General features: G+C 43.5%; 1 protein-coding gene across 4 annotated transcripts in view; it reads right to left on the bottom strand.

Annotated features, from left to right (window-relative positions):
- Nucleotides 1–25,838, bottom strand: part of SCAPER (S-phase cyclin A associated protein in the ER) — a 138,915-nt gene that overhangs the window by 51,637 nt on the left and 61,440 nt on the right. For all 4 annotated transcript variants that reach the window (XM_040077406.1, XM_040077407.2, XM_040077408.2 and 1 more), the window contains one exon: nt 18,011–18,137. In XM_040077406.1, coding sequence (XP_039933340.1) covers nt 18,011–18,137 — 127 coding nt within the window. The remainder of the gene's footprint in view (nt 1–18,010; nt 18,138–25,838) is intronic.

Consider the following 25,838-nt stretch of genomic DNA (forward strand, 5'->3'; position numbering starts at 1 on the left):
TGATGCTCTAGCTAATAAGAAATAATTTCTTCTTCTTTTCCCCCCAGTGTTGCAAGCACTTCACATACAGGAAAAAAAATGGGAAGTCCTCAATAAACACAATTATTATTAGTCTGTAAAGAATGTATTCTACTGTAACAGACTGCATAACAGAAACAACTCCTAATGACTCTGACAATAAAATACTTATTTGAACAACTACAAAAGCAATTAAGCAGCTGTATTATGATTTACTCGGGCAACATTTTCCCCTGTGAGATCAGACATCACACACAGAAGTACATACCTTACTTTTTATTTAAATCATGCAACTCTCTCTCCATTCAGTCAAGCAAATAGCTGTATCGTATTTAATTTACAAGCTACAGAAGAAACTATTCATAGAAGCCAGATATTCAAAAAGGAAGCATTTTCCACAATTAATACGAGCTGCATTTAGATTTTTAGACAACCAAAAGATTTACCTTCCAAGGAATAACTAGCCTCAAATGAGTGGAAATCTGTGTGCCAACTCACCAAGCAGTTAAGAAAATCAACCAGTGATTTCCTACAGGCTAGTTGATAAGTATAATTTCTAGCAGTTAATTTTAGCCCAGCGAGCCCAGTAAGAGTGCCTTAACTGCAGAGCTATTTTTGAGTTTCACTCATATATTCTTCCTCTGCTTCCTCTTCCTCCCATCTAAAGAAAAATCTCAAAACCCTGCTTCCTTAAGCTCCCTTGGCTCCCAATAACACTTTCCACCAACTCCTGCTAGAGCCATAAAGAAAAGCCCCAAAGCAAAGAAACATTCCTGCCATAAATCATCATTATGGACTTTATTTGAGCATCTTGGCTCGCAGCCACGGTTCCCAGACCTCCTGCCCTGCTCCCCCAGTGCTGCAGCACCCCAGCCAGAGCCCAGGGCCTCTCTAACCTCGCTCTGCTGGCTCCAGGGAAAAGCTTCCACGTGCAGAGAGATGCTGCTACCAGCAGAGTGCCCTTCCCTGGGAACGGGCACACCCCGGCACGGAGAGCAGGAGCACAGAGGAGCCCAGGGCTGTGCAGCACAGCACCGAGGGCTGTCACACTGCTGATTTATCTGGCAGCGCTCCTCCAGCTCCAAACGTGCCCAGCACTTGCCACTTCTCACTTTCCCTATTTCTCATGGGAGATTATGCCACAACCTATTAGCTCTTGTGGCAAGAAGTCTTTCCTGTCATTCAGACCAAATATGCCCTTTCTCTATTTCATCCCATTACTCTGAGTTATATCCGATTTATTGCGTTCATTTTGTTTGTCCGCTCAGCAGTTGCTCCATTCTTGGACCGCTTCCTTTTCCTGCTTGGCTTGTTTCTCAACTCCATGTTCTCTTTAACGCTAAACTCCACCTTTTATATTTTTTCATGTGAACTTTTCTTATCTGTGATTTTTTTTCCAGAACTCCTCTTTTCTCCAAAAATACCTGGTAATGAAGTATTCAGAAAGGAACTTCCCCTGGTCTCAAATCAGTCACTAGAGCCACACTGGAAGAAGCAATGTCTCCCTGTTCTGAGGGGAGGTTTTCACGTATCTATTTTAAAATTATATAATTTTTTTGAAGCTGTTTCATTTCCTATGTGCTCTCCTTCCATTTCAGTCTGGAGCATTTCTTGTTTTATAGACAGACTTTTTTCAGAGAGCCTAGCTCACTTTTGTCTAATACTTTACTAAAATACAAGTCTACTTGTCAAAATACAACTTTGCATTCTAGAAACTTCTCTTACTACTACAGTTTTCTACCAAGCAGGAGGGAGCCTGTAATTTCTTCTGATTTTATATGATTTAGCTGTTTGTCCTATCACTCCTCTTTCTAGATTACTCATAAAAACTCATTTTGAAAATAAATCCCTAACAATGTGCATGGAAGAGAGGCAAAGCTTCCATAAAAGGAAGACACAACCAGCAGCGAAGCCAGGGAAGGTCCACGAGCACAATATTTGTTATCTGTGCTCACCAAACTGCCACGTAGGAATACACATTTCATCTATTACTCTCTAGGGATTCCTTTAAGATGGAGAACTCTCAGGGTTTCCAATGGTGATGCTGAAGCAGCTGCTGGTATCTGGCAGTGAATGACCTTGGTGCCCAGCTGAGTGCCCAGCTCTCAGGAATCCCAGGATCACACACAGCTCCCGGAGCTCGGCCATGGGAGCTGCAGGGAGAACCTGAGCTGTCCACAGAGGAGCACAAGAGTCACTTGGATATTGCACTGCTGACGTTTGCAGGGTGAGCACCACGGCACTGGAGGAAACACTGGAAAAAGAAATTGGCCCTCAGCCACCCACACCAAGACCTCGTACCGGTGAGCTGCTCTAAAGCAATCTCCCCAGCGTTGAAATATACTGTCATTCCATCTCTGAAGCAACCAAATCACACCAAATTATTTTAAAATATGGCTGAATTAATTCCTACTTGAGGCAATTTTCAAATTTTAAGTATTTTTATATTCATCTAAAGAAATCTTTCTTGGATCATAAAACTAGGTGAGTGAGGCATCTTTTCCAATTTGTCTTTATCTCAAAAATGAACTAATATCCTTGAAAATGTGATGTCCTGTAGTGCTAAAGCTTTACATTAGCTGACACAGATCGTAACAGGAATTCAAAAGAAGCAGATTGAAGCATCCCAGTTACTCAGAGTCCTTGTTCACATACTTTTCTTACTTAAATTGATCCCTGCCTGAACCTGTGTCAGAATGAAAGACCCCTTCAGGTAACTACAACTTTTATTCTGGTGGCACCCAAAGCTCTGAGCAGATTAGGCATCATGTGAGTATGAAAAATGATAGCTCCCACAGGGAATAAATTTTAAATCCCTATTGGAAAAGAGCATAAACCAGCATCGTATTTTTTGCTGCTTGAAAGGATCCTCCAGGCTTCTAATTTGACCTCCCAAATTAATTAGCTCTCCTGTTTATGAAACCTGTTTCATAATTTCATTTTCAGTGTAGGAACTGTTCTTTGAGTAGCTGCACATTTAGATCGGGAAGGTTATTCTCCAAGTGACACCATGGGATTCATGTCCCTTCAACATCAGAAAATATAGAAACATGTTTTAATACATTGTTTTTAAACAGTGTGTAAAAATTTGATTTGCTAATATTTTCAAAAATTCACAACTATTCAAATAACATTTTTAAACACAAGAGAATTTCTATGCTCTGGTGACAGGAGAGCAGAGACAAACGAACAAGTAAACAAAAATTATTATTACTGTCATCTCTGCCCTTTTTAACAGATGAGGAGGCACAAAAACCTCGAGATGCTACCTAGATGTGTCTTAAACATCAGAAAAACAAAACCAGAGATGCAGTTCCTCAGAGCAGCAGATGCAGCACTCAAACCCAACCCATGAAAAGAGCCTTGTTTTCTTTCTCCCTCCCAAGCCCATCGTTGGGAGCTACAGTGGTTATGTTTGCACAGGAGGAAAGCCAATCCAGCTGATGTGACAGGAAGCAGGTATTTAATCTCTGGACCATTATAAACTTGTCATTTGAAGCACACAGCCTCTAATTTAGGCAGAACACTCTATGAATCAAGTAACTTAGTGGGAAGTGTGTGTACACTAATGCATGTGGCACAGTAAACAGAAGCAGTGATAAATTAGACAAACCATGTAACCATTTTATGGATTAATTATGAATTAAACATATTTAAAAAGTTAAAATTAATCCTTAAAAAAAAGGGCAAATAATCATGACAGCTCCCTGCACAGTGGGCAAGCATGGCTGACTTATTTACCTACCTGTTACAACACCTTAATGGATTTGAATTTCCCTTCTCTCTAAGGGCTTGAGTGACAACTGACTAATAGGATTACAGGCTCTCTTCCAATAATACAGCTCAGCTACATGCCAGCAAAAAATGACAGCCTAAACCTGAATTACATGGCCTGGGAATCCATCCAATTATTAACTAAAGTAACTGTTATTACCTAACCTAATCAAAGGAGAAGCAGCTGTTAATCTTTGGTGGCCTGCAGTGTAGTAGCGGTCAGACTGGATGGACTGTCTTTGTACTTGACTCCTCTACAGACAATAATTATGTCCTTTGTGATCAAGAAGGAAGGGCTTCCTAACCTTTCAGACAGAGGCAGCAGATGGGGAACAACTGTTTGTGTGTTCATTAACAAGATAGGGTAGATTTTATCGGGGTTTGGCATCTGGGGCACCCTCGGAAGCACCACTTACCCGAGGACACAAGTATGCTTGGCAAATTCGAAAATGAGCAGACTAAATAGAAAGTTCAATATAATGTTTTCATCTCATTATCTGGCATTTGGCACAGAAAAACACACACAGCTCAAAAAGAGTGATTTACACACATGCCCCGTCCTACCCGACGTGGCCAACAAAGAAACACACGAAAGGCAACCGGCCTGTGCTGGTACTCGCCTGGCTTTTGTTGCACTCATTAAAGCAGTCTCACAACGTGAACTGTGTGCTTCAGAAATAAAACCAAACTGGGGGGAAATGCTGCCGAATTTATACAAGTCAGTGGGTACCACAAAGGACCACAGAGGGAAATAAAGCCAGCACTGCTCTGCGACAGAAGTGTCACCTAGTTCATGCTGGGGAAAGTAAAATATACAATGTAGAAGGACCTGAATGGGAAGAGGTCCGATAATGCACAGGAACAGCGAATATTTGGAAGCTGAACTGAAACCAAATTAATTCAGGTGAGAATAAAATGTATGTTTGTTTGTTTAATGCCAAGAGTAATTAATGATGAGCATAATACACTTAGCATATATAGTCGACTATCAACCATTTATAGTTTTTAAATCAAACCTGATTATCTCCTATAAAAATATGATCTTAGTTAAATCACAATTTATTAATTTGGTGCTAGAGATATTGGGTGAAATCCAATGTCCTGGACCAAAGTACTCACTTCCACAAATTTCTCCTGTTAAAGTATTATTATTAGTCAATAAGCAGAGCAGAATCAGAAAAAAAATTGAGCTTTAACAGCTGAAATGATTTAATGCCAGCTTTGCTATCTCTGCTCTATGTGACTTTAGCCCATTTTGACTATTTGAAATATTTCTGAACTAACTGAAATACTCTGGAGTATACCCTCCCTCATAGACAAACCTCCAAAATAAATATTTTCATGTAGACTAAAATGGAAATTTAGAAAAATTCTTTTTCCTTCATTAACCTAAAGAACAGTTTCTGCTGGTCCTGCAGAATGTCCAAATCAGAAGCTGATCCGGAAAGCCCGTTTGAACAGAGCTCAGGAACTAAAGTACTTCGGAAGAAATGATTTCTGAACCCAAATACTTCAAAACATGCTGACTTCTGTTTCTGAAAGAACACACTTGAGCAACTCTATTCGAAACTGTTCATTGATGGAAGAAATAATAACTAATTAGCAAAATATAGTTGAAATCCATCTTAAGAAGTTTTTTTCTTTCCTTTTATCTAGTGTTTGAAGATTCTATCTAAAATGCCTGAGGCTAAGAAATGCAGTTCAGAGCTTGCTTAGAAAAACAAACCAGACAACTGAATATTGTGCTGGCTTCTCTGCTTTACCTTTCCTCTCCCTTTAAATAAATACACAAGTATATCTATATGCACAGATACAAACCCAGGGACACATTTGTGACTGTAGAAAATCTACATTCTTTGAGCGGTTCTCCAGAGTTTATACAGTGAAAATCCCTGGAGAGTACACCAAAGTAGTATTTTCTATTAAAATAGGCAATTTTGCTCCCTGCAGCATTTCTCTTTAGTGAAATTAGTGTTACAATAATTCTCCACTCCAACCTCAAACCGGTTTTCAAACGTGAGTGAATTCACCCATAAATAACTGACATTTCAAACACTGAGTACCAATGGAAGAGTAGTTTAGGATTAAAACACGAGGCAGAAGTGGCTGAGTGTAGTTTGAATTGGAGGGAGGCATTCACCCACATCAGGAATACCTCTCATGTATTTGTATCCATTTCTTCCTCCTGCACAGCTTAGGGGTTGAAGCTCCAGAAGGGAGGCCAGAAGAAACGTTCCATCCACCTTGTCCTGCTCAGCTTCTGAAGCCTGAAAGGTGAACTGAAGCCTCGGAGGAAAGGCAGCTGCTCTGGCTGTGCTCCCTCAGGCAGCTGAGGAAGGTGTTCCACTCCCTGCACGAGCTCAGCACCTGCTCACAGCCACAGAAAGGTGCTCTGGCTTCTGAGCCATTGGGTGACACTGCCTGCTCACCTCCACAGCTCAGGAAGGGCAACTGCAACCTCACAGCCTGGATTTAGCACAGGGGAAGACAAGTATCTAAGAACAAAAGGGCTAAAAAAGCAAGCACTTGATAACAGCATTCAAATGCAATATAAAAATGAGGCTCACCTTACTTTTTAACTGTATCAAAAATAAAAGGAGGAGAGGCATTTTTTACTATCCTCTCTGATTACTATCCTCTCTGAAAGTCTTCTATTGACAAGCAACCTAAAATTTGTTCAGGGCTAGGGACAATACCAATACTAAAAAATTGATTCTTAGGCCTGTCCTGGAAACACTAAACATCCTGTGCACATAAACCTAATTTCTGTCTATGCCATCATATACTTAATTCATTTTTCTGCTTGCAAACATCTGCCCACATTGTCAGGTCAAACCAAATTCAATAGGACTCCTTACTAACTCACTGTATGATCTAATTGAACAGGCTGAGCTTTATTTACACAATCTCCTGAGTTCTGCAGTGGCTTTTCAGTTCAGCAGTAAAGTCCCGGAGAGGCGGCCTGTTGTACTTCTGTTGACAAGGACAGGAGCCTCACAATCCTAACTGTGAAGCCACAAGAGTCAGTGAAAGCCACAGAGGAAAGACAGGTAAAGGTAAAGCAGTGAATACCGTGCTCTCTGTCCAGCTGCTTTCAGCCACGCCAAGCAGCATTACAGGAAACAGAAAATATTGCTTGGGAAAGTAACAATTATCCTCACAGATATCCTGAGAGACAGCACTGAGCACTGCAGCACTGGTGCTTATTAAAAATAAATGTTTGGTCTACTTATAAATAACAGGGCATCTAGTAAGTGCATGAATTAAAGGAGGAAAGCAACAACAGAGCTTTAATACGATGAATAACCGCTCCTGCGTCTCCATGGATGGCTCCATTAGCTGAGGCCAATTTGACTTTTTCTGATTAATCACGCAAATAAAAGTTCCCAAACAGGTAAATAGAAAGCAAAATTATGTGATCTTGTCCTGTCCTCTCTCATCATTTACTGGACAACGAATTGCCCAGTGAGGAGGAAAAGCCAGATCTCTCTAAACACCGAATCTGACAGTTCCGGGTGGTGGGTTGGAGACAGATTCACAGCTGGAGTCACTGATGATCATGAGACAAAGAGCATGGTTTATTGCTCAGCATCCCCTTTGTTAGGGGGTTCAAAACTCCCGGCCTTGCACAACTGATTGCTCGGGGTGTCAGCACCGCCCTGCTCCCTGGCCAGTGAGATGTCTGCATTCAGCATCGAAAGGGATTGCCTGGGGTCCCCGTTTGAGTTCAAATGCACCCTTGCATTGCTCACCCAGGGACTTGTTCTAGAATGAACTGGGCTGAGCCAAGCTGGGTTTCTGTGATTTGTCAGATTTGTCTGTCCAGCTACACACCAGCTATGCTGTGACAACAGGTCACTACTGAGAGCTGTCAGCTGCTAGAAAGCAGCTGATTTCTGCTGAACCCAGACTGTGAAAACCAGTGCAATCCAGCCAAAGTGAAAATAGTAAATTTATGTGGGAGAGGACATATGGAGAGGGAGCAGTGGCTGTCATGAAGGCAAGGGCACTTGAACTCTAAACACAGCTTTCATCCTGATTGCATTGGGTGCTCTCTTGTAACCAGCCTCTCTGACCATTTGCCCAGACAGCCACAAAGGACTGCGGGGCAGAGGAACAGGGTGGGTTTGTGAGGTGCTGCAAACACCAGAACAGACCATGAAGGCCTCGGGGTGACATGTTCTCAAGTGAGAAATGATGGTCTCAAATCACTGTTGAACTTAAAAATACTTTGAAAAAGTACGTGTGTGTGTGTGTGTGCATATATATATATATATTTATATATATACCATCACACCAAATTAAACAAAAACTTCTTTAGAAACCATACTAATCCTTACTTTATTGTGATTTCTAAACTGGCCTCTGCTACTGGCAGAAATGTGCCTGGGTAGGGAGTTCTCACCGAGAAATCAGTGCCTGGGCTTTAATGACACTAAATCATATCTCTTGTCTTGTAGTAAAGGAACTTTGTGTACCTTGGAATGTATAAATATCCACTATATCCATTCCAATATGATGTATTAGTTCTAAACTGACGTAGAAGCCTGATCTGACAGCAAAAGCCACAATTAGTACAACACTGGAAGCTGACAGCATTTAATTACATCCTGCAGCAGTTCTCAACTACACCCACTGAGTACAGAAATTAACCTCCCAATAATCTTGGAATAAGAACACTGCAGAGCTTATCTGTGAACTCAACTTGCCTTTTAATACCATTTCCAGCAAGCAAGTTAAAAAATATTCTGTGACTGACCCCTAGTAACAAGTTCCTATTTATATGTTCATCTTGGGGAAAAGGTTAATCCACAGGTTACAGAAACTCCGGGCAAAGGAATTATTGATGAGATAAAGCTGCCTTGCCCAACCTGCAGCACACAACACACACCTGACCTGTTGACTTCTTCCAGGCAGTGACAGGAAAAGGCAGTTTGGGTGGGAAATGCTGTGCAAAGAGCTCCTGCTGCGTTTGCCCACAGCCTCTGTGCTGGGACTATCACGTCTGCTGCTGCAGTTGATAGAGAAGGGGATGTTTCTACTCCAACAGCAGCTTGGACAGTTGCTTTGATAGTTACAGGACAATGCCGATAGTCCAGGCTGTGAACACTGCTGAACCTTCCTCAAGCTGTGTTTGAGAGGCACGGTGCACCACTGGCAGCCAGTGCTGATCATCCAGGCATTAACATTCTCTAATTCTCCCTGTTACAGGCTTTAGAGAACTGAATTCATTTTGAGGGTTACTGACATCTCGCCTTTTCCAACAATTATATCTGCTTTATCCTTTCTGGAGTTCACACTCCAATTCAGGTTCTGTACTTAACACTTGCAACAAAGGATGTATAAATACAGAATCCCCTATGTTATTTTCTATGTTGGCAAAATTATTAGATTTTCAGTGGCAATATACAAAGTGCTAAGGGCCTGAATTCTAGTTTAAAGGTAAAACTTTTTAGTTTAAACTTATTAATTTTTTGCTTAAAAAAAAAAAATTTAAAACTTATTTTTATGTTTTGTAGTTCAATACCCTTACTAAAGCTTGGATTTTGAACTTTAAATTGTTTTTAAACAGTTATAATTCAGCTGCACATTTGATTAATTACTTCCTTTTATGTGGCATCACTGTAGCTTTGGAACTGGCTACTGCAGGAGTATCCCGAGTTGAAAAATTAATGGATAGATTAAAATATGAATCCACTATTTGCATAGAAATACACCATATGTTTAGCTAAAAGGAACCTAAAAGTTTTAACTTCTCATTGTAACAAATAAGAGTAGCAATTGCTTTTGCAGAGAACAAAACCCATAAGGATGAAGGCACAGTTAAGGTGGCACGTGGGTATTTATTTTGTTTTTTAGAACTTTGGCTGGGAAATGCCCACTGCCTGATATAAAAGAAGACTTCTTGGCGTAAACCAGTGCAGTGTGCATCAAAACCTTCACCTGGCCAAGAGCCAAAAGACACACAAGAGAAAGGCAGAGGTTGCACCGTGACAGCACCCAGGGCTCCGCAGGGTGTCACAGGGGGAGGTGGAAAGGAGCAGGCTCAGGGCCTCTCCAGCTGCTTCCACCTGATGCCTTAAGTTTTAGCTTTCATGGTTTTCAGCTTCTGTGCTGCCTAGAGATGTAGTTCTGAGCCTCACATTACGTGTCAGTCAGCTCTCATCACAGAGTAGGGAGACAAAACACAACCCTTTTCTGATGAAGACCAAGGACAGTGAGTACAACTTTCAGGCCCAAAAGCACAAACAATGGTGGACTGAAGAAGGAAAACAAGAAGGATGATACCTCACAACCCAAAGATGTAATTGAACAATTAAACCCAAATATGCAAACTGACCAAAGTGTGAGACCAGTTGTCCGTTTTTGTTACCGTTTTAAGTCCACCTCGCGGGTGGCCCTGGCCAGGCTCTTGTCCTGCCCAAGGTGAATCCTTAAAGGCTTTTCAATAAATACCTACTTTATTCTCCAGCTCTGTCCAGTCTCTCTGTTCCAGGTCAGCCCTCCCAAGGCATCACAGCCCAGCTATGGACGTGCCTTCAGCCGTGGCACAGCTCAGCCCCGCTGCCCTGGCAGTGCTGCAGCCCAGCTGCAGACAGACAGATGGACACCCCGACATGCTCACAGACCTCTGCAATGCAGGGACAGCACCAACAGCCCTGGCTCATCAGTGTGCCTCCTGGACTTTGGGCATGTAGCTGTTTCCTTCTGAAACCAGCGCTGTGCATATGCGTACTTCTGTTTCTCTGCAGAATTCTCTGTGTGATTGCAGGTTTAAGTTTTGTCAGGATACACAGGGATTATCCAGGTAAGTCCCCTGTGCACCCACACCAGGGGACAGCTGCTGTAAGCAGCTTAGCAGGAGAAAGAGCTGTGTGATTTCCAAGCACAGCGGTGTCAGTACCTGTTTTCAGAGAGAAATTCTAAATAGATTTATGACTTGTAAGGACTCAAAGGACCGCTGCTGCTCCTGCCAGCGGCGTCCTCTACTGGAAAGCCTGCAGATGCTGAGTAAACAGGGAAAGGAACGGGCTGAGCCAGAACCACCCTGCCAGGAACACCTCCCAGCCACAAACCTGCCAAACCCTGCAATCCTGACCACGCTTTCATTGCTAGAATAATGCTTAAAGGTGAACTTTCTAAAGCTTCAGTCAGCCTAGGAAAAGCACCCACTGCGAGACTACAGAGAATGATGTATGTTAAATGACATACAGATACATGTGTGTACATGCATGGATGTATGTAAGATCACAAAATACAGACAATGTGGGTCAAGCCACTGCTTCGTGACTTAGGGAAATCCACTAGGACAGCAATCGTCACTCTTTTTCACATATAATGTTTTGACTTATGTAAGATGGCGACAGATAGGCTGGCAATTCTCTCTTGAAAGGCCACACCACTGCTACACCAGGAACACACGGCTCCTTGCTGCTAGTATCTGCAGCACTAAAATTAAATGTGCAAGAGCTTGGGAATCACAATTTCACTATATTCTTAAATTTGCTTTAAGCAACTATACTGAGTCTTTGTAACAGAGTATTTGCTTCTAAAATCTATTTTGTCTGTATATATACGTCATATATATTTATATACACATACTCACACATACACACAGGGCAATTTTAAATCTCTGAAGAGATATTTGAAGCAACTTATCACATGTTCCATTTAACACTACTTTTGTTCCATACATTATTTCTCCAACAGTTTTTAATTTTATTGTTTCTGTTTCTGATGATGAAGAGTTTGTATTATTGGGGGGATTGTCCCTCTTCACCCTGGCTATGGTCACCATCCCCGATGGGCCCAACAGTTTAGAGAATAAAACATAAATACAGGGCCAGAGTGTGTTGTTAGAGCGAGCCATATCTGACAGTCTTTACAACGGGATAAACACTGTCTGTCTACAGCCCCCATGTATTTGAAAGCTACGACAAACATTTTACTGAAATGTAAATAACTGACATCACCACCGCTCAAACAGGAGGCTGAAAAATCTCTCTAAAACTCCCAAACTCAAAAACATTGCCTGACGCAAAACAAACCATTAATGGTAACTGAGAGAGCATGTTTTAGAGATCATGAGCATAGAGATCCTTTTTTTTAGAAAAAGGATTACACCACTGCAGTCAATTACTAGCTTATATTCACACATTTTTCAGTTACAAAAGGATACCCTCCTCTAAGGAAGTGTATTTCCCCCCTGAAATCTGTTTCCAGTAAGAATATTATTCTGAATTAGTAATGTAAATAACCATACTTAAACTTAGCCTGTTGAAAGGCAGCTGCTTCTAGATTTGCATGAAGAGAGCTGGTAAGTAACTATAAGGACTGTGGCCCGATTTATTAAAAACCTCCTGTTCCATTTCGGTTCCGTTTTAATTCCATACTTCAATAATTTATTTTGCACTCACTGTTATTTACTGAGATTTCTACAGCACCTCGAGAGCCTGAAGGAGATCAGGGACACAGCTATCCCCAAACTCATCCAAAATCACAGTTTTCTGAAGAGAAGCAGTGAAATCTTGTTTGGACTTTGTGCCTGTGAGTATGTGGGAGCCCCAGCTGTACTGTTTGTTCGGAGCTAAGGATCAAACCTGTATCCTGCTGCTGCAGCCCTCTCCTAGGAGCAGAGCTGGAAGAGCTTCAGTCAAACCACATAGCTAAAGGAACCTTACCACTCCTGTTGTGGTGGAAAGCTTTTTCAAACCAGTCATCAGTAAGAAGCATCATATAAAAGCAATTCCAATTGTTGCCCTTGAATTCCAAAAATCACGAGGTTCCCTCAGAATCCTACTGAATCTTTGTGCCATGCTCCCAGTCGGATGGACAAGAGACATACTAAAGGCTTGTCTGAATGTCAGATTAAGCGTTGTACAAATGGAACTGGAGTGATTTAGCTGCAGCTGAGCCAGGTGAAAAGGCCACTGCCCGCAGCTGCTGTCACCTCACAGGAAGTGTCTGCCAACCCTGCCCAGCACAGACTATCCAAACCCACCCCGAACGTTTAAAAGTAGGACTTTTAAAACCTGAAGGCAAACCCGACCCTCTCTAAACAGATTTCAGGAAGAACTTTAGGGAAGGGATATTCTGTCAGCAAGGATAAGGATGACCATCCGAGAGGCAGTAACCTCTGACCCAGGTCAGGGTCACAACCTTAGAAATGTATGTACTTCAGTCAGCTGAGGTTAGGGCCTAATGTCTATGCAGTAGACATCTTTTAATCAGTAGATTTTTTTAATCAACAAGTTTTTAATCAGTAAATCTCACCTCTTTACATAATAGGGAAATAAATGATATATGCATAAGCAAGTTAAAACTGTAGCTGCAGTCACACTAACAGGATATACTGCTCTCAGTATCCTGGTTCCTGAGAGTTCCCTTTTACAGGACGTTTCTTGGGAGTGCTCAAGGCAGACTAGAGCAGTTACTTTGGGATTCCTTGCTTATCTGAAACATACAGTTGCCCTCAGTGATGGATGTGTAAAATTAGTCCATCAAGGCATGAACATGCATAAAATCAAAAGAATCGTGGCAGGACAAGTGCTCTAGCCCCACCACTTCAAATATCAGCTCTGCCTTCTGTAAGAGCATCAAAGGCCTATTCATAGGAGATCTTAAACTGAGGGTTATCAGATCTTACTAAGAGCTTGAAGAGTCCCATATGACATCTGCCAACCTCAGGCCAGGGCTTGCTGGTAACATTTGCACAAATATTGCTGTTGTGACTCTGTGTGTGTTTGTTTTCTTAATGTACTTTTCAACAGAGTAGAAGCGAAAGCGAATACAGCTTCCTTCCAGGATTTCTGCCAGAAAGGGTGAGACACACAAACCCAGGGACTGCCCTCCAGTAACCCAGAGCACACCCAAAGCAGCAGCAGTACCTGCTGGACACACCTGGGGGACAGCAACCAGGCATGCACAACACCAGCATTTGTCTCCTTGCCTCCTACCGACACATGGCCTGAGAGGCACAAGCTTGTTTAAAACTGGAACCACAGGGTGGTTTATGACTTTAGAGCACCTCTTAAGCACTTTTTATTTAAAGACACTGAGCCACGTGTTTCACGCAGCTAATGGCCACGCTCCAAGTCAGATCCTCAAAACCTGCACTTCAATTTGCTTGTTCTTCACAAATCCTTTCCTGGCATTGGACACAAAGCTCCTACTTTTTGTAGAGTTTCATCCAGCTAGGCCAAGGTGGGCATATCAAGAAGTGTCTGGAGATCTAACAACTACTTGAAGCAAAACAGAGCACACCTCTTTCATTTGTTAACACTCAAAATATGCTGTGTTGCATGGGGACCCACGCAGTGAATGAGGAGCAGCTAAGGTGCTGCAATAAACAGCCAGGACTCCAAAATACACAGTGGTTAACGTGCATCTTTGCCTGAGAGAGAATTCCCATATCTGAGTGTCTAGAGGATGTATAAGCCTCTCAGTGTGCATTGAACAAGCCGCTCTCGCTGTGTGAGCAGAACCCATGGCTGCAGCCACAGACCGCGCTGTGTCCAGCAGGGCACAACGGGAGCAGGAGTGACCGGCACAACGGGAGCAGGAGTGACCGGCACAACGAGAGCAGGAGTGACCGGCACAACGGGAGCAGGAGTGACCAGCACAACGAGAGCAGGAGTGACCGGCACAACGGGAGCAGGAGTGACCGGCACAACGGGAGCAGGAGTGACCGGCACAACGGGAGCAGGAGTGACCGGCACAATGAGAGCAGGAGTGACCGGCACAACGGGAGCAGGAGTGACCGGCACAAGGAGAGCAGGAGTGACCGGCACAAGGGGAGCAGGAGTGACCGGCACAACGAGAGCAGGAGTGACCGGCACAACGGGAGCAGGGCAGGAGTGACCGGCACAACGGGAGCAGGAGTGACTGGCACAAGGAGAGCAGGAGTGACCGGCACAACGGGAGCAGGAGTGACCGGCACAACGGGAGCAGGAGGGACCGGCACAACGGGAGCAGGAGTGACCGGCACAACGGGAGCAGGAGGGACCGGCACAACGGGAGCAGGGCAGGAGTGACCGCACAACGGGAGCAGGAGTGACCGGCACAAGGAGAGCAGGAGTGACCGGCACAACGAGAGCAGGAGTGACCGGCACAACGAGAGCAGGAGTGACCGGCACAATGAGAGCAGGAGTGACCGGCACAACGGGAGCAGGAGTGACCAGCACAACGAGAGCAGGAGTGACCGGCACAACGGGAGCAGGAGTGACCGGCACAACGGGAGCAGGAGTGACCGGCACAACAGGAGCAGGAGTGACCGGCACAAGGAGAGCAGGAGTGACCGGCACAACGGGAGCAGGAGTGACCGGCACAACGGGAGCAGGAGTGACCGGCACAATGAGAGCAGGAGTGACCGGCACAACGGGAGCAGGAGTGACCGGCACAAGGGAGCAGGAGTGACCGGCACAACGAGAGCAGGAGTGACCGGCACAACGAGAGCAGGGCAGGAGTGACCGGCACAACGGGAGCAGGAGTGACCGGCACAACGGGAGCAGGAGTGACCGGCACCAAGAGAGCAGGAGTGACCGGCACCAAGAGAGCAGGAGTGACCGGCACAATGAGAGCAGGAGTGACCGGCACAATGAGAGCAGGAGTGACCGGCACAACGGGAGCAGGAGTGACCGGCACAACGAGAGCAGGAGTGACCGGCACAACGGGAGCAGGAGTGACCGGCACAACGGGAGCAGGAGTGACCGGCACAACGAGAGCAGGAGTGACCGGCACAATGAGAGCAGGAGTGACCGGCACAACGGGAGCAGGAGTGACCGGCACAACGGGAGCAGGAGTGACCGGCACAACGGGAGCAGGAGTGACCGGCACAACGGGAGCAGGAGTGACCGGCACAAGGAGAGCAGGAGTGACCGGCACAACGGGAGCAGGAGTGACCGGCACAACGAGAGCAGGAGTGACCGGCACAACGAGAGCAGGAGTGACCGGCACAACGAGAGCAGGAGTGACCGGCACAACCACGGGGGCACGCAGCACCCTGGGATGTTCTCCACCATGGAAGAGGTTCACAAGTGAGAAAAAGCCAGCGGAATACATCTGATGAATGCCAAGTCCAAAGAGAAATTGTTAGTGTGATCTGATTGTACCTGGAGGCAAATCCCATTGTGACAGGGCCGAAAATCTTCTGTGTGTGGCTTTTTTTGTGATTCAAGTGTGCATAAATATTACACCCCACCCTTTCAGGCTGTTTCAGCACAGCCATGGAATTTCTAAAGAGCTGAATAACTCTTCCTTCTGTTGAGAAATTTAATGGTATATATTTTTCTTGTTTACTGTTACCAACACCAGCTCAGCAATTTATTTCATGATCTGTAAAACCAATCTTTTTTTCCCTGGTGAGCCTGAATACATAAATTTTTCAGGCAGTGTAAACTATTAACAAAAGAAAAAAAAATTCCAATGTTTCAAAGTACAAACGAAAAGAGGGGTTTTGGATCAATTATATTTTGTAATAGTTTTGCAGGACTTGTAAGTAAGAAGAATTTCTAGTTAAGTGGCAAGGATCTATTGTAGTGAACCCTGTCCTCCCTCAGGGCAATTCTTTATTCAAGCCAGGCCATTAGCAAGGGTAAATCAATGTTATCAGCTCACACACACTGACAGCTTGTGTGGTTCCCACTCCCCCCTTCCTCCCCCCACATTAGGTTATATTTTTATGCTCTCCAGGGAAATTCAATTAACAGCGTCAGTCTCCTCCTCTCAGTCCATGACTGACACCAGCAGGGCTCTTTTCAGTGCCCACTGACATGTAAGATGTGTCTGCTGATCTCTGACTCCCAGGTTAACAAAAGAATTCCCATTCCCTCCTGCAAATGACCATGTATGATCTGTGCTCTAAACACAGAAACAGCAACTGAAATCAATCCTTCTTGACCTTATTGATCAGGACACTCCGACAGAAAAATTATTCTCCAGTGGTTCAGTAATGTTTTGGGGGTAAAACCCCAAATCAACAACAAAATAACCCGTGTCTACTAATACTATCAAATTTATTTTTTAATTCCCCACTGCAGACTCAACAACTAGCAAAACCACGTAAACAATGAGTAGCACTTAGCTGCAATTCACATCTGATTTAAAAAAAAAAATCTCAGCAGATGACTACCAGTAAAAGCCTGGTTACAACTCCACGTTCCAAAGAGTTTCCAAGGATTATTTAGATAACTTTCAAACAGAGTCATCTTTCCACAGTAGTCGTGCAACAACATGATTTCAGTATTCTGAAGTGAATAAAAAATGAATTTTTCAATAATTAATGGAAACACCACAAAATTTGAAATTGGCACAGCTCTTTCGAACACACTCCTAAGCCTGATGAGCAGCTCCAAGGAACCAGCAGCACACACAAGGAGCCCGTGCACCCCAGGCAGCCTCTAGTATTTAAAAGCATGGGCATTAACAAGTGTGTTCTCCACACTACATTGTGAAAAGCATCAAGCAGAGCTCTCATTTTCACAGACATCAACTCTGAACCACAATGATGCAAACCCCCCCTCAGATTTCATTAATCTGGTTTCTTTCTGAACTAATTTTCATTACATTTTGATTACAGATAAGAAAGAGAAGTATTTTCTAGTGGCTGAATACAGAACAGAATGTTCCAGCTGAAAACTCAAATACTGTGGTCCTAATGGAACAAAAAAGCACATTACAAGTCACAAGGCACTGTGGCAGCAGACTGACCATGAGGAAATAGGAAAAAAGATGCAAATACAGTGCTACCAATAAAAAAAACCCACAAAAACATCTACCATCAAGCAAAACATGCTCTACAATCCTATCACCTTGAAAAAGTTAAAAACCTAGAAATATCCCACATACATGCACATCATACCTTCCTCTTCCAGCAAAGACCCACTGACTTTGTTGAACTCTGGCAAAACTCAACAGATTGGTGCTCCAGCAAACCTGGATCCAATTCCTTAATTCCTTCTACTGTTTCCTGCTGATTGGTTTGGTCCTTACTGTAAAAGCTATTTGTGGGTAAGCACTATAAACTAGATGAGTGAAATGACCCAGGTTAAAAACAATCCTCATGACAACACAAGGGAAAAAAGTGGAAAGTGTAATAGCAGATACTGCTTGTTACACACAGGTCATTTATCCTTCAATATCTCACATTAAACATTCACAAATCCAAACTGATGAGACTTGAGGGCAGAATGATTTATAGGTCAATCTTAAGTCACAATACCTCTTTTTCCAGAATCCGAGAGATCTCTCCTAAAGTCCTCTCCAGGCCAGGAACTTTGCTGTTCCCCAAGGAACAGCTATCCTGCATTTGGAGGTGCTTCAGAAGGTCTTTTGCTAATCGCTGCAACCTTCAACAGAAAACAAAGAGCAGTTAAAGCAAAAAAACCCCTCCCTTATTAACTTATATCTTTGTAATGAACCTCTGGTAACAATGAAGGAATCATGAACGTCTATGTTAAATATTATTATCACCTATTCTGCATGGGATGCTAAACATCCAAGGAGATACAGTCAGCTTGGAGTGACATTTCACTATCTACTTTTTCAAGGAAACAGCACAGATATAGAATGAACAGCACAGCCATAAAGGGGCTTTATTAGCTACAGTTGTTTCTGTTTCCCTATTCCCCTTCCACAGCTCATCCTGCTAGATTCTGCCATCCCCATTCTCAAATGGTTTCACCCTATTTAAGATGAGTAAGGGAAATGGAACAGCAGGACCACTTGGCTGATTTCTTACAGGCATCATAAAAGAAATGGCTCTTCAGGGTTATTTGAATAAGAGAAAAGCAATGACTTTGCAACCTACCTCAGAAAGGGCATTTTATTAACGAGGGTCAGTAATGAAGCCAAAATGCAGGGGTGGGAGTGATGTAGACACACATGGGTTAGGTTTCATTTCAATTTTACGCATCTGCACCTGGGCTATTTACCTGTGCTCTCCTGCTCTGCAGTGAGGAGAAATACACAGTGCCAGGGCACAATTCTCTCAGCCTAAGGTCCAAAATACAGCAGTCAAAACACTTTCAGAGTTATCCTTCTGTGCCTTGACTGTGAAGGTGGAGACCTCTCTCTGTGGGAGCAGCAGGGCAGAGGAGCCAAGGCTGCCAGAGTCCCTCCCTGGAGACTGAGAGCAGTCAAGAGGAAGCGCCATTCTGTACTTTCCATGGATTTGATGTCCCTGCCTCTGTGTCCCCTCCTGGCTGCTCTGAGTGACAAGTCCAGGGCTTGCTGGACCTTTGGTTTCACCTACTGGGCAATTTGCACTGCAGTGGGACAAAGCTGGCAACTGAGCAGGAGGAGTGGCAGACACTGCTGGCACTGGAAGCCTACAGGAAGAAAAAAGAGGGCAAGGGTAACGATGCTCATCATGAAACAGGAGATAGCAGTGTAAAAGGGCCAGAAGGCATTCACAAAGTGACCACAGAGTATTGGAAAATAAAAATATTACATCAACCAGTCTCCTAGAAATGAGACAGGAGATGGAGTGGCTGGAGATTGTACCACAATAGGGGCACTATATATATATATATATATAGATATATATATATAAAAAAAATCAGATTATTAATTTGGGGAAGAAAATAGAGTTTCCACCTAGTCAAGAGACAACAGGTACTCTGTGTCTTCTCTGAAAAATTTAGGAGCTTCATTAATAGGTTTCAAGACATGCTGAAGATACATATACGTGATTGTGTTCATATACACATATACAAGATACATGTTCTTGAAGTACAAATAAAAATAATTTGTAGAATTTTGAGTCTTGGACTTCTTATCATCTCATCAACTGAGCCCACTAATATACAACCAGGATTTTTCTATGACAAGAAAAATAAAAGGAGATTATATACTGATGAGATTTTTTTGCACTGCTATTTCCTCTGTGGAAAATGAGGTTGGACAAAACCTCTGTCTATCTCCCTAAGCCACAAGCTAAAATGGGAAACAAAATTAAAAGCCAAAGCCCAAATAACTGCAGGACTTGGACAATAAATCAAAAGACCACAGGACCAATGAGAAATGGAACTGCTGCAGTCCACAAGCAGAGTATTCTCACAGAGTGGGATTTAGAATGGCTATTGCCTTGGCAATATCCTAGCACATTAAGAAAAAATACTTTATTTCTTTGGTATATCTACTCAAATTCCACGATTAAAGCATATATAAAGCTCACCACCCTATATTGTAACTTCATCTGACAAAAGACAGCAAGACAGGTTTCCATTTGCTTCAGTTAACATCACAGGAATGGAATTCCACTAGGATTAAGCACAGAGGCTGAAGAAAGGCACTTCCCTAATCTCCATCAGGCATCAGCATACAAAATGTGTAAGGTTTATCAAAACACTACTCACAAGGACTCAAAGAGAACATAATCATATTACACTGAGCCTTCAGCTGACACAACTAACACAAGTGACTTTTTCTTCAGTCTGTTAAGATGCACCGTAAGTTAAACACCACATTCAGTTTCTGTCCTCACTTTAAACACAACGTGTACTAACGCCCCAGGAAAAGCTCCCAGCTTTCCATTTCTTCTAAAAGTCTTTCTGGACACTTTTACCAAAATTCAAACTTTCTAAGGACGTGTTCAGCATCATAGAGTAAGAAAATGGAAGAATGAATTTCCAGTTCTGCCACATTAAGGAATTATCTCTTACACCCTCGTATGCTACTGCAGGGCGAGTCTTCTGCCAAACCCAGTCAATGGATGTTGTGTGATCACACGGGGAGGAGAGGGGAAATAAAAACTGCCTCATCCCACCCAGTGAATCTTGGAGAAATTATTTAAATATCCTTCATACTGACTTCTTGGCCATGTCAGAGCAATAAGAATAATTTTTGGACTGTTTCAAAGGATTAGAAATCTATGCAAGAGGACTTGGAGGCAGAATTTGCCATTGCTGTGAATGGATTTGCAAAGAGAGAGCTCTTTGTACACACTGGACTCCTGGCACACTCTCGCTGTGCACGGGGGATTACTGGGACATGGCATCCGCACCTGATCCAGTGACTCTGGAAATCCCATTGAATCCAAATCCAAACATTCCGAGACAATTAATTAGTCTTCCTTCCGTCCCCCAATTTTTACTCCTCCAATGCTTACTAAGCCATACAGGGAATGATAAATAATTGAAACCTTACTGTGCAGGATAAAAGCGAAAGTTAATGGTTTTTTTCCCTTAAATTATTTACATCTCACTTATTAAGGTTTTAGTACTCCTCACAAACGCGTAATTCAGAATGCAGAAGAAATATCAGAAGGACGTAAAAGGCCCTGATTTGTTTTGGAACATTACCATAATGTAAACTAATAAATTGTATGTTCAGCAAATACAAACACCGTATTTGATCTTTTTGCACTGCAAATGGGAAAATAAGGAATATTCATATCAAAGGTTTTTAACACGGGCTAAATATTTCTAGCAGGTTTAATATATTTTATAGGCCAAAGGAAAAAGATCTGTCAATATTCCTAGGTCATATTTCACCTCCAAAAAAAGCCAAAAAGCCTGAAACAATAGCATCAATGTATCCAGTACTTGCAGACATAACCCGATGTCTGGGCTGTAGGCTGATGTCCAGGAAGGATGGGTGTGACGGGGCAGGGCTGGGCAGTTCCCATGGAAGGAGCAGATTCTGCTTCCAACTGTTCCTGCCAGGGCAGCCCTGGGGCCAGCTGGACACAGCCCTGATCCTGGGACACAACTCCAATTCTGACACACAGCCCTGACCCTGGGACACACAGCTCCAACTGTGACACACAGCCCTGATCCTGGGACACACAGCTCCAACTGTGACACACAGCCCTGACCCTGGGACACACAGCTCCAACTGTGACACACAGCCCTGATCCTGGGACACACAGCTCCAACTGTGACACACAGCCCTGATCCTGGGACACACAGCTCCAATTCTGACACACAGCCCTGACCCTGGGACACACAGCTCCAACTGTGACACACAGCCCTGATCCTGGGACACACAGCTCCAACTGTGACACACAGCCCTGATCCTGGGACACACAGCTCCAACTGTGACACACAGCCCTGATCCTGGGACACACAGCTCCAACTGTGACACACAGCCCTGATCCTGGGACACACAGCTCCAACTGTGACACACAGCCCTGACCCTGTGACACACAGCCCTGATCCTGGGACACACAGCTCCAATTCTGACACACAGCCCTGATCCTGGGACACACAGCTCCAATTCTGACACACAGCCCTGATCCTGGGACACACAGCTCCAATTCTGACACACAGCCCTGGCCCTGGGACACACAGCCCTGACCCTGGGACACACAGCTCCAACTGTGACACACAGCCCTGATCCTGGGATACACAGCCCTGATCCTGGGATACACAGCTCCAACTGTGACACACAGCCCTGATCCTGGGATACACTGCCCTGACTGGGGACACAGTGCTCTGATTTGGGACACACTGCCCTCATTCCTGCACACACTGCCCCGATTTGGGACATACTGTCCCCATCCCTGCACACACACACTGCCCCATCCCTGCACACACACACACACACACTGCCCCCTCCCTGCACACACACAGTGCCCCATCCTTGCACACACACACACACAGTGCCCCCATCCCTGCACACACACACACACAGTGCCCCCATCCCTGCACACACACACACTGGGATTCTCCCCGAGGCAGGCGGTGCCGGATGAGCCGAGGGCGGCTGTGGCACCTCCTGCCCCACCGCAGACGGAGCCGTGGGAATGCTCCCAAAGCAGCCCCGGCAGCTCCCTGGGCCCCAGTGCCACCCCTGCACATGTCCTGGCACCGGGGCACCCTCTGGGTGTGCCATGGGAGCAGCATCCCATAGCTGCACACAGCCCCCAACACTGCCAGACACGAACCAGCTGCAGCTTCACACACCTGGAAATGGAAATCTGAAACATGAGGAAAAATTCCTTGAAATACTATTTATTTGCATTCCCATGAGAATGTTTTAGCCATTCTCTAAAGAGGAAATCCACCGCCTGGCCAATCATACCCCTGGTGTTTACCTGAATTTTATTTTATTTCCACTCTGGCTCTTCTACTGTTTTAAGAACATTCTGGAAACTAAATTCTGTACAAGTAGTTTCCGTTTCAGAGATTGTCTATTTTTTTCCTCAGTAATCAGTATTTTGGTATAATATCTTGTAACTGGCCTAACTGGACTCTAAGCCTACTACACCAGGAAAACCTCCAAGGTGAATTTGACCTGTGAATACACTGATATATCATATTGAAAGAAAGAAAGTACAGACATTTAGCTTTGGGATTCTGAAAGAACAAACTTCACACTACATTCCCATCTCCCCTGCAGCAGACCCCTGCAGGAAATATTTCTTTTTCTACTTCTTCTTTTTGTGCTGTTTCCAGGATTATAGGGGTTCCAATTTCCATACTTATCTGAAGTATCCCTTTACAATTAAAAAAAAAAAGGTAAATAAAAAGAATACATTAAAAAATTTCTCATTTTGTGAGAAGAGGCTAGATAAAATTTTAGACCAACAGGTTTCCCCCTGCAAACCTGCTAATTCCCTCCAGGCACAAGGCAATCTTTCATTACTTCAGTTTCCCTGTGGTATTGAAGGATGGCAACCATACTTTGCTACCTGGAAATTCAACACTGAAATACATGGCCTCGCCTCTGCATTAGAAGATACTACATAGATGTAAACAACCCTCTAACTCTGTGAAAATGTTTTCCTTCCCTTTTCAAAATGTGCTCTGAGGAACACTTGAGAATGTTCTAATGGACACCTGACACACCTTTTGCCATGTTATCCTAGTACACTGGACACGAAATAATTACTCAGATCAGCTCCCAGAGAATATGAGTTAATACTAGAAACCAAACAAGAGCCCACCAGCACTTAGAAAATTACCTAAGTGCCACCAGGGACCAACCAAAAAATGTACTTGAGAAAGGCATGGAGCAACACCCAGCTGCTCCAGGTGACAGTGTCCACAGTCCTTTCCTTGAATGTCCCTCAGCACATGAAATAATTCAGAGACCTACCAAACAAGGCAATATTTGGAATTATCCCACCCCTTCCCCTTAATGCACACGGGTTTCTTTAACAGATACTGAAAAAAACAACAGTCTCAGCCATCTTTTAGAAGTAATTTCCAAGAAAGAATTCCTTAGAGCCATTTCCAATCCCAGCCATGAATCAGTGCTGTGCCACTGAAAGAGGGATACACACTGTCTATCACAGCAGGATGAAGACTGTCTGCTTATTGCTATTAGTGTAGTACCAGTGTAGAGCTTAGAAAGCACTCAGATCAGTGCTTCCTTAGTGCAAAAGGTTTTATAAATCTGCAAACCTTCAGCTAATAAGAACCACTGAAAGTCTATCAGTTGCATCAGGAAATCAGTGGTCTCATAATATTAAAGTGGCCTAATCTTAAAGGTGATCTAAAAAGGCTTTTTACCTGCCAAAGTCTAACTCTGGTTTCTGTCTTTCTTCTTTAACAACTGCCAACATGACTAAGAACTAAAATCAGATAAGAAGTTGCATTCCATAAATGGTTCTGGTTGTTTGTGAAGACACTCTCAGTTTGGGGGTAGAGGAATGGATAAAGAAATGTGGCATAAGCAAGGAAGCATAAAAGAAAGATAGCTTTACTTAATTCTAAAACACATTGCTTCTGTTAAGCAAATAAATAAACCTACCAATTGTATCCTATTTTAAGTAGAATTTAAAAGGGAACTTCTCCATTTTTAAGCTTCACAGCACTCTAAGTCAGAAGATATTTTCTGTTCGCTGGTGTACTTCCACTCCAACTTGAGTACATCAAACCTTCCCTTGGGAAAGACACGAAGTCTTTGCATCTGTTTTGACCCAAAGAGTGAATTTAGCACTCTGGGTTTTTACCCCCTTCATTCTGAGTAACTTTCCCAGTAACTGTTCAGATCTCCTGAGAGCTGTGCAGACTCCCAGCTGGCAGCAGTTTGCTCTCCCAGCCAGGTACAGGGCAGCTCATCACAGAATCCCTGAGCAGCACTCGGTGTTCTGGCTGAAGAGCCAATCCTCTGACTGCTTGCACAGCTTCTCAAGGCAATAATGCTTCAGACCTACTCCTGTTTGTTTCTTTGTGCTGACTCCTCTTCCTGCTGGCCTTAGTTAAGTAGATCCTGTACTTAGTTCTGTATTTTCCTATTATTTTTCTCTATATTAAGACTAGGTTGTGCCATGTAAGCAGATACAGTCTGGGCTAAAACTCTTGCCCTCTCAACCTTTCTCTTACAGAAAGAGATAATACTTCCCTATTCTTCTTCCATTTTGTAATATGTGTTGTGCAAAGTAAACACATTTTAATAGAAATAAATGGGCTTCTGGTTGACTCACAGACACTCCTCTACTTAAAAAGCCAGTTCAGACTTGAGCTCCCATTTTTACCTCCTCGATTTCAAAGAAGCTCAAAAATATTTAAGCCCTCATAGCAGGTAAAAAGTTGTGTAATTTTGGAAATAACTATGGTACCTGAAACTATATTTTAAAAATGTAGATGTAAGCAGCTGATAGATCCCTAGGTTTCTACATGAAGACTGCAAAGAGACCTCCCAGATCTGTGGTGGAAGTGAGCTACACAGTGGCCATCACTAGTTCGCACCTAAAAGGGTACAGCCCTAACAGAGGCAATAAAGAAAGACACTAAAAAAAGCCGATGGAACAGAAGATTCTACCTGAAATCAAATGAGCAATTAATTGCATAAAGAGAAATGAAAACTGTAAATTCGGGATCAGTCAAAAGATTTGAAAACATTTTAAAAAAATGAGCTTCTCTCACCCTACAACTGAGACAGAACTGACCAAGTTACATCACTGATAATCTCAGAATTTAACACTGAGACACTAGACATTATTAACATCTTCAGAGTCAAATGCATTTCTACCCTCTGAAGATTAGAACCTCATCTTTTATTTTCTAGCAGCAAAGAAAAGCAAAACACAAAAGCTACAAATCTAGAAGTCTCAATATACCATGAAATTAATCTTGCAAACGGAAGTGCTGATGAAG

Source organism: Hirundo rustica, chromosome 13 (assembly GCF_015227805.2).
Source record: "Hirundo rustica isolate bHirRus1 chromosome 13, bHirRus1.pri.v3, whole genome shotgun sequence".
Classification (NCBI taxonomy): domain Eukaryota; kingdom Metazoa; phylum Chordata; class Aves; order Passeriformes; family Hirundinidae; genus Hirundo; species Hirundo rustica.